Source organism: Xenopus tropicalis, chromosome 1 (genome assembly GCF_000004195.4).
Source record: "Xenopus tropicalis strain Nigerian chromosome 1, UCB_Xtro_10.0, whole genome shotgun sequence".
NCBI classification, from domain to species: domain Eukaryota; kingdom Metazoa; phylum Chordata; class Amphibia; order Anura; family Pipidae; genus Xenopus; species Xenopus tropicalis.
In genome coordinates this window covers 197,107,901-197,117,227 of record NC_030677.2, presented here as the reverse complement: position 1 = coordinate 197,117,227, position 9,327 = coordinate 197,107,901, and the positions used below count along the sequence as shown (strand labels likewise).

At 43.5% G+C, this 9,327-nt stretch overlaps 1 protein-coding gene across 4 annotated transcripts in view; it reads left to right on the top strand.

The window, feature by feature from the left end:
- Nucleotides 1–933: 933 nt before the first annotated feature.
- Nucleotides 934–9,327, top strand: part of osmr (oncostatin M receptor) — a 35,744-nt gene continuing 27,350 nt past the window's right edge. The window contains exon 1 of one of the 4 annotated variants that reach the window (XM_031894503.1): nucleotides 934–1,178. In XM_031894503.1, coding sequence (XP_031750363.1) covers nucleotides 1,080–1,178 — 99 coding nt within the window. In that variant the 5' untranslated portion in view covers nucleotides 934–1,079. Of the gene's footprint in view, nucleotides 1,213–4,960; nucleotides 4,980–9,327 lie in introns of those variants that run through there. The other 3 variants (XM_004910448.4, XM_031894492.1, XM_031894496.1) reach the window with 3 other exon arrangements.

Genomic DNA, 9,327 nt, shown 5'->3' with positions numbered 1-9,327 from the left:
GCGTAAATGCAAACTGTATGACTTCTATTCCATTGCCCCATCATCCTCTTACTAACAAAAGTTAGAAATGCTAATAATTAGCTTGAGGGACAGATTTATTATAACTTGAGATTTTGTTTTAATTCACATTTTCACGATTTATCAAAAATCTTTCATTTCGAATAAAACAAATTGTCAACCAAAAACCTGGCAAGCTCCTGTGGGAATCAAGGGGAGGTGTATTTTCAACATTCAAGCTATTATACGTTTCAAATTTGTTTTATTTTCCGTCTGTGATTGGGTTATAAGATTTAGAATTTTTTTTTATAAATATGATAGTGATCACAAAAAAAAATGAATTTTTTTTTTCAAAAATCAGAAGGTATGATTGTAGGATTATTTTGGCCGGTCCCTACCAGCGGGTGTACTGGGTACCCAAAATGGCAGGAGAGGGAAGGGATGAGAAGGGCTGTTTCAATACAGTTTGCCCAGGTGATGTAATCAATAACTACCAATCAGCAGGCAGCATTTACTGGGCACCTGTTTAAAAGCAAACATCTTATTGGTTGCTATGGGTTACTGCTCCTGGGCAAACTTAGTATCTTTTATTACATATGGGGGAATGTGTAAAAAAAAAACAAAAAACAAATGGTTGGTACAAAGGGAAAACATGTCAAATTGTTATGGGGAATTCAAGGATAAAAGAGTTCATTTCCATGAAATATCACTCCAATATATTCTTTGTTAAACGTGGATGTTCCATGGGGGTGTTTGTTGCATTTCTTTGCTATATGAAATAATGTGTGAAAATCACTGAACCTTTATGAAGGTATTTTTGTCGTGTAGCTCGGGGCGCACAAGCCCAAACATGCTGCCTTATGGGGAGGAATTAAAGTTTCAAAAGAACATTTTCATTTTTCTCTTTAAAAGCAGCGGCTCACAGAGAGCCCGTGTGAGTCAGCCCTCTCCCTCTTCCTGTAATTCCACCCACTCGCTGGATTTTGGGATTTCTTTGGAAAACAGATGCTCATGAGAGAACAGAGCCAGCAGCGCCATCAGAAACAACAAGCGCACAATGCGGCACTGCCAAAGGCTGCGGAATGCGTAACCCAAACAATGCCTCTATAAACTCAGCTTATTCTCCTGCTCCCACTGGGTGCTGGGTCCTGAGGGAAGGTGGGTCTCCCAGCACTGAAACAGTAAGTCTGATATTCTTCCAGCCACTACAGTCAGGTATGGGATAGCAGGGGAACTCATTATCTGGGCTTTGCTTTCTGTAATGCTCTGGGGGCAGTGATACAGAGATGCCATCTAACCCCGTGCCATTTGGGTGAAAGTGGGTCCGTCTAACCCCGTGCCATTTGGGTGAAAGTGGGTCCGTCTAACCCCGTGCCATTTGGATGACAGTGGGTCCGTCTAACCCCGTGCCATTTGGGTGACAGTGGGTCCGTCTAACCCCGTGCCATTTGGGTGACAGTGGGTCCATCTAACCCCGTGCCATTTGGGTGACAGTGGGTCAGTCTAACCCCGTGCCATTTGGGTGACAGTGGGTCCATCTAACCCCGTGCCATTTGGGTGACAGTGGGTCCATCTAACCCCGTGCCATTTGGGTGACAGTGGGTCCATCTAACCCCGTGCCATTTGGGTGACAGTGGGTCCGTCTAACCCCGTGCCATTTGGGTGACAGTGGGTTCGTCTAACCCCATGCCATTTGGGTGACTGTGCGTCCGTCTAACCCCGTGCCATTTGGGTGACAGTAGGTCCATCTAACCCCATGCCATTTGGGTGACAGTGGGTCCATCTAACCCTGTGCCATTTGGGTGACAGTAGGTCCATTTAACCCCATGCCATTTGGGTGACAGTGGGTCCATCTAACCCCATGCCATTTGGGTGACAGTGGGTCAGTCTAACCTCGTGCCAGTTGGGTGACAGTGGGTCCGTCTAACCCCGTGCCATTTGGGTCCATCTAACCCCGTGCCATTTGGGTGACAGTGGGTCCATCTAACCCCGTGCCATTTGGGTGACAGTGGGTCCATCTAACCCCGTGCCATTTGGGTGACAGTGGGTCCATCTAACCCCGTGCCATCTGGGTGACAGTGGGTTTTTAATGACACAGGGATAGTTTGGCATCTCTATTATTATCTGTATAGGGGGAGTAAAGGGCAAGTAATGACTGCACCTGTGCTAGGCTCTTGGGTGATCTAGGGAAATGACACAACTGTATGAGAAATGTTCCTTTTTCTACTTATTTCATAAAATGTTTAATTTCTGTTATATTTAAATGTTTATATTTATTTTATGTTTTGTGTTGTCTTACTATAAAAAAAGTTTTTTAAATTCTATTAAGGACTAAGAAAGTAAGGTTCTTGCTCACTCAATATAAAAGAGTGTTGAACAGTAGCCTAACTGGCAGGGACCCAGACCTCATGGCCACAGCGGGGCCTGCACATAAAGGGTGGCCAGTCAGTGGGGGGTTTCTATGAGTGTTGGGGGGGCTGTGGGTTCCAAGTTACACAACAGGGAGTGAAAGTTAATATTAGTCAGTAAGGAAGAGGAAATGTGCGTGGATTGCAGTGAGGATGGTTGTATTGTCATGGAATTATCCTGCAAAACCATTAAGCCAGGGGGGCTCGTAAATTTATGGTGGCCATACACAGGCAGATTTTAGCTGCTGAAATGGGTCTTTTAGACCGTTTCAGCAGCTTATCTGTCCATGTATGGGCACCCCCAACGGGCCTACCTGACTGATATCTGGCCTAAAATTGGTCAGATTTTGATCTGGCAGGTTTGATTTTCCGTCAGATCGGGGACCGCATTGGCCCGTTCATGAGGTCCCCAATCCGACAGTGCCTATGCCCGCTGTTGTAATTCAGTGCCTATGCCCGCTGTTGTAATTCAGTGCCTATGCCCGCTGTTGTAATTCAGTGCCTATGCCCGCTGTTGTAATTCAGTGCCTATGCCCCCTGTTGTAATTCAGTGCCTATGCCCGCTGTTGTAATTCAGTGCCTATGCCCGCTGTTGTAATTCAGTGCCTATGCCCCCTGTTGTAATTCAGTGCCTATGCCCGCTGTTGTAATTCAGTGCCTATGCCCGCTGTTGTAATTCAGTGCCTATGCCCGCTGTTGTAATTCAGTGCCTATGCCCGCTGTTGTAATTCAGTGCCTATGCCCGCTGTTGTAATTCAGTGCCTATGCCCGCTGTTGTAATTCAGTGCCTATGCCCCCTGTTGTAATTCAGTGCCTATGCCCGCTGTTGTAATTCAGTGCCTATGCCCGCTGTTGTAATTCAGTGCCTATGCCCGCTGTTGTAATTCAGTGCCTATGCCCGCTGTTGTAATTCAGTGCCTATGCCCGCTGTTGTAATTCAGTGCCTATGCCCGCTGTTGTAATTCAGTGCCTATGCCCCCTGTTGTAATTCAGTGCCTATGCCCGCTGTTGTAATTCAGTGCCTATGCCCGCTGTTGTAATTCAGTGCCTATGCCCCCTGTTGTAATTCAGTGCCTATGCCCGCTGTTGTAATTCAGTGCTTATGCCCGCTGTTGTAATTCAGTGCCTATGCCCGCTGTTGTAATTCAGTGCCTATGCCCGCTGTTGTAATTCAGTGCCTATGCCCGCTGTTGTAATTCAGTGCCTATGCCCCTGTTGTAATTCAGTGCCTATGCCCGCTGTTGTAATTCAGTGCCTATGCCCGCTGTTGTAATTCAGTGCCTATGCCCGCTGTTGTAATTCAGTGCCTATGCCCGCTGTTGTAATTCAGTGCCTATGCCCGCTGTTGTAATTCGATCATTAGGCACTAGGGCGACATGATTGAATTAGCCTGATATCTCCCACCTTTACATGGGCATATAGCTTATAGCAACCATTTAGAGATTTAGGATGTGTTTATCTGATTTACATATAACACAGCCCCACACCGGCCAATATAACCTGGCCAATTCAAACCAGGGGTTGGCCAGATATCTATGGGGCAGTTTGAAAAATCCTGTCTTCACATTGACCCAAGTAACGGTCTGATTGTTGGCCTTAGATCAGACTGATTAGGCCAACCCACCTGAATGATGAGAGTTCTGGTTGGCTGAGGCAAAATAAATAAACCCATTGAAGAACAGTTCAATGTAAAAATGAAACTGGGTAAAAAGGATAGACTGCCCAAAATAAAAAACATTTGCAATATACACCTGTAGTTAGTTAGGCAAAAGGGCTTCGGGCGAGTGCACTTGTATTGTATTTGCACAGGCTGCTCTGTAATCTGAAATCTTGCAATGGCTCCTGTGCCGATCCTGGCATTCAGGTCAGTGGGACGGGGCTGTCTGTGTCTGAGTTGTGCCTCGCTGCCATGGCACAGCGCCTGCTATTTTATATCACACCGGCTTTAAAATCTAAATGAGTTTTAAAGGAGCAGTTCAGTGTAAAATAGATAGACTGCTAGGCAAAAATGTAATCTATAAGGTCTGGAGTGGGAAGATGTCTAACATAATGGCCAGAACACTACTTCCTGCTTTACAGCTCTCTAACCTCTTAGTTAGTCAGTGACTTTATAGGGGGCCACATGGGACATAACTGTTCAGTTAGTTTGTGAGCTTGCAGGTCAGATTCAAATGCAAACTAACTGACAGTTATGTCCCATATGGCCTCACCTAAAGTCGCTGATTGGCTTCTGACTGCTAATAGCTGAAAGAAAGCTGAAAGCAGGAAGTAGTGTTCTGGCTATTATGTTAGCCATCTGCTCACTCCAGCCTGTATAGATTACATTTATGCCTAACTAACTATATTGAAAACATTTTTTTATTTTGTGCAGTCTGTCTGTTTTACTTTGAACTGCTCCTTTAAAACTCATTTAGATTTAGAGAGGCCCAACTCAGACACAGACAGCCCCGTCCCACTGAGCCGAATGCCGGGATCGGAACAGGAGCCATTGCAAGATTTCAGATTACAGAGCAGCCTGTGCAAATACAATACAAGTGCACTCGCCCGAAGCCCTTACAGTAACTCATTGGGAAGGTATGTGCACCTGCTGCTCAGAGTGGTGCCAAGCGTTTGTTCTATTGTAGTCCCCTATCAGCCCCCGGGGTAACTGCTTCCCTTCCCGCTGCCACAGTGAGAGTTAGGTGGGGGCTTAGCTGAGCCTGCGAATGGGCTTGGGAAAATATATTGTGCAACCCAGGGATCTCCAGCTGGAAATACCTGCACTTCACTCTATTTACTCTTCAACCAGATATAAAGAAACACATTCATAAATGTTTAAATATATTCTATAAGCCACGTCCTTTTATCACTCAGGTATTCATTTCTAATTTGTAGTTTGATATAAAATAATGGCTGTTCGGCTGCTTTTTGCACTTACACCGGGGCAAATTCATTCCTATATAAGAAGATATTATTATTTATTATGAATAGCATGTATACAATGAATCATAATAATATAGGTATGTTAGCTGCGGGACAGCAAAGCCAATGATTCATTTAGGAATAATGTAAATATACTTTAAAATTAAATCGTTATCCTTATGAATTCGATTTTATTGTTCTAACAAAAATATTTTGTATTCTATCTTAAGAATAAACTGAACCCTGAGGCCCATTTTAAAGCAACACTATTCCTCTGCAGCCTCCCCCCATTCATTTCCATGGGAAACACAGCAAGGTCACTGAATGGGTAAATGTGCCTTTGCCCAGAGCCCCCCAGTTACAAGGCACCCACCTTCAGCCCTTGTCCTCTGCAATATCATTAGAGTGACGTATCCCTAGACATTTCAGACCTTTCATTCTAACCAGTTGATCAATCATTAACTCTATACACCTTGCCTTAGAAAATGCTGGGGAGTCAGTCGTTTATATCAATTTAAAGTTCTACTAATTTTTTTGCCGCAAAACTTTACTGGGACAAAAAGTTTGCTCACCCCTGTACATAATGATTCTGCAGATTTAACAGTTATTTACTGGTATTGGCAGAAATGAAACACTAAGGGATCGAATGGATCGAAAGCGCCCGAATGCGATTTTTTCGTAATGATCGGCATTTTGCGGTTTTTTTTTTCATCGCCGTCGCAACTTTTTCGTAAATTGTCGTAACTTTTTTGGAAAGGTTTTGGAAAGGTTTGCCCGCCGTTTACTAGCGCTCAATACGAAAAAGTCGTAACAATTCGTGCAAGTCGTAACGGCTACAAAAAAGTCGCGACGGCGATGAAAAAAATTGCAAAAAATACAAAAAAGCCGCAAAATGTTCGTTTCCAATCCGATTTTTTCCCATTCGGATTCGTGATTTAGTAAATCAGCCCCTATGGGTCACAGCTTCCTAATTATTATCAAAAACAGCCAATTGTATTGTGACTCCTGGAGCCCTAATTGTCAGTATTTTACGGAATGTCCTGCCTTCTGCTTGGGTGTTCAAGTTTCACAGTGACATGATCCTGATTCTTTTGACTGAATTAACCCATCTTTTGGCTTGTTGTCTATTTAACCCTTTCCCAACTTTTTCGAGCATTACCCATTGAATTAAGTCTTCCAGTTAGGCTAATGTCAGATGAGTCTGGCGTATATTTTCGGCAAGCGGAAAAGTGCCATCCGCCTCCTACATGTGCCTGCACCCGAATGAGTGAGATACGCTCCGGTGCAGGCACATGTAGCCGAAATACGTCAGACGCCTCATCTGATATTAACCTAACTCAACAGATTAGTGTGATATCTTCTGAATCTCTCCCCATCAAACTAACCTGGAGAGACAAAAGGGTTGATTCACTAAAGTGTGATAAGGGTTATCGCATGTTTTTTTGCGTTAAAATTGATGCATGATTCGCTAAAGTATTATCGTATGCGCTAAGTCGCATATGGCGTGCGTTAAATAGCGTGCAACCGCATGTGTTAATTTTACCCCAATGTATTAATTAGCGCACAGAAATAATACTAACGCATGATTCACAAACACTTAGGGGCACATTTACTAACCCACGAACGGGCCGAATGCGTCCGATTGCGTTTTTTTCGTATTTTCTGTATTTTGCGATTTTTTCGGAAAATTGTCGCGACTTTATGGTTACTAATACGATTTTGTGCGAAAAAACGCGAGTTTTTCGTAGCCATTCCTAAAGTTGCGCAAAATCTGGCGATTTTTCGTAGCGTTAAAACTTGCACAAAAAGTTGCGATTTTTTCGTAGCGTTAAAACTTGCGCGAAACGTCGCACCTTTTAAGTTTTAACGCTACGAAAAAGGCGCAACTTTTCGCGCAAGTTTTAACGCTACGAAAAAAATCGCCAGATTTTGCGCAACTTTCAGAATGGCTACGAAAAACTCGCGTTTTTTCGCGCAAATCGTATTGGTAACGAAAAAGTCGCGACAATTTCCGAAAAGTCGTAAAGACGCCGAAAAAATCGCAAAAAATTCGAAAAAGTCACAAAATGTTCGTTTTCAAATCGGAATTTTTCCAATTCAGTTCAGATTAGTGTCTTAGTAAATGTGCCCCTTAGACGCGCTAAATATCGCATTAGTCTGTGCGAAAATTAACCCCTACTTGGGGCAGGCGGTAATTATAGAAAAGTACAGTTAATGAGCTTTTGGCAACACAATATGGACTTTGCAGTGGGATTTATTCAAGTCTGTGTTGGCCCCAGAGTGATGCAGCCGCCAGTTTGCAGGGAAATGGGCATTTTCAAAAAAAGTAGTTTTACAAGCGTAATGGTGTGTATGGCTAATATGGCGTGCGTGTGAAAAGTAGTGCATGTGTGTAAATTAGCGCGCTGCATTAATTAGCACGTGTTGCGTCAAATACCGCACGAATATAGTCTTCGCGACTTAAATAACGCAAACAGCATCACGTCTAAATTAACGCAAATATCCTTTTAGTGAATCGTGCGTTAAGACACGAAAAATTAGACGTGATAAAATTTTTGATGCATGCTATAAATAGCGCTCGTTTTATCGCACTTTAGTGAATCAGCCCTAAACCCTCCTACAGTTGTTTGTTAAATCTAAAAAATGAAAGTGAATGTCCAGGCAAAGGAAAACCATCTCGCAGTATAACAATGGAACATATTTTCCATCCAAAGTAAACATGGGATTGTGATATTTTTGTTACTTGTAGAACGGATTGGAGCGATGCCCTCATAAAGCTCTTGTTTAATTGTGCAAAGTCACAGTCCTAGTGAAGCATTCCTATCTGTGGGGGAACATACAAACTCTTTGGAGCTTGGGAGCTGGGGTTTTCCAGATAAGGGGTCTTTCCATAATTTGGATCAACAATTTTTACAAATCATTTAAAAATTAAATAAACCCAATAGAATTAATTGGCCTCCAACATTAAATTTTAGTTGGGATCACATAAAGGTACTATTTTATTTCTACAGAGAAAAAGAAAACATTTTTATAAATTTGACTTATTTGATTTAAATGCAGTCTAAAGGAGATGACCTTCCCAGTAATTCGGAATTTTCTGGATAATGGGTTTCTGAATAAGGGGTCCCATACCTGTAGCAAACAAATATCTTGAAAGTTCACAGAGGGAACAAATAATAGCCCCGGTACCCAATACCAACAGATGAAAGGTGGGGCCAGAGAGAGTCTATAAATAATAGCCCCGGTACCCAATACCAACAGAGGAAAGGTGGGGCCAGAGAGAGTCTATAAATAATAGCCCCGGTACCCAATACCAACAGATGAAAGGTGGGGCCAGAGAGAGTCTATAAATAATAGCCCCGGTACCCAATACCAACAGATGAAAGGTGGGGCCAGAGAGAGTCTATAAATAATAGCCCCGGTACCCAATACCAACAGATGAAAGGTGGGGCCAGAGAGAGTCTATAAATAATAGCCCCGGTACCCAATACCAACAGATGAAAGGTGGGGCCAGAGAGAGTCTATAAATAATAGCCCCGGTACCCAATACCAACAGAGGAAAGGTGGGGCCAGAGAGAGTCTATAAATAATAGCCCCGGTACCCAATACCAACAGATGAAAGGTGGGGCCAGAGAGAGTCTATAATAATAGCCCCGGTACCCAATACCAACAGATGAAAGGTGGGGCCAGAGAGAGTCTATAAATAATAGCCCCGGTACCCAATACCAACAGAGGAAAGGTGGGGCCAGAGAGAGTCTATAAATAATAGCCCCGGTACCCAATACCAACAGAGGAAAGGTGGGGCCAGAGAGAGCCTATAAATAATAGCCCCGGTACCCAATACCAACAGATGAAAGGTGGGGCCAGAGAGAGTCTATAAATAATAGCCCCGGTACCCAATACCAACAGAGGAAAGGTGGGGCCAGAGAGAGTCTATAAATAATAGCCCCGGTACCCAATACCAACAGAGGAAAGGTGGGGCCAGAGAGAGTCTATAAATAATAGCCCCGGTACCCAATAC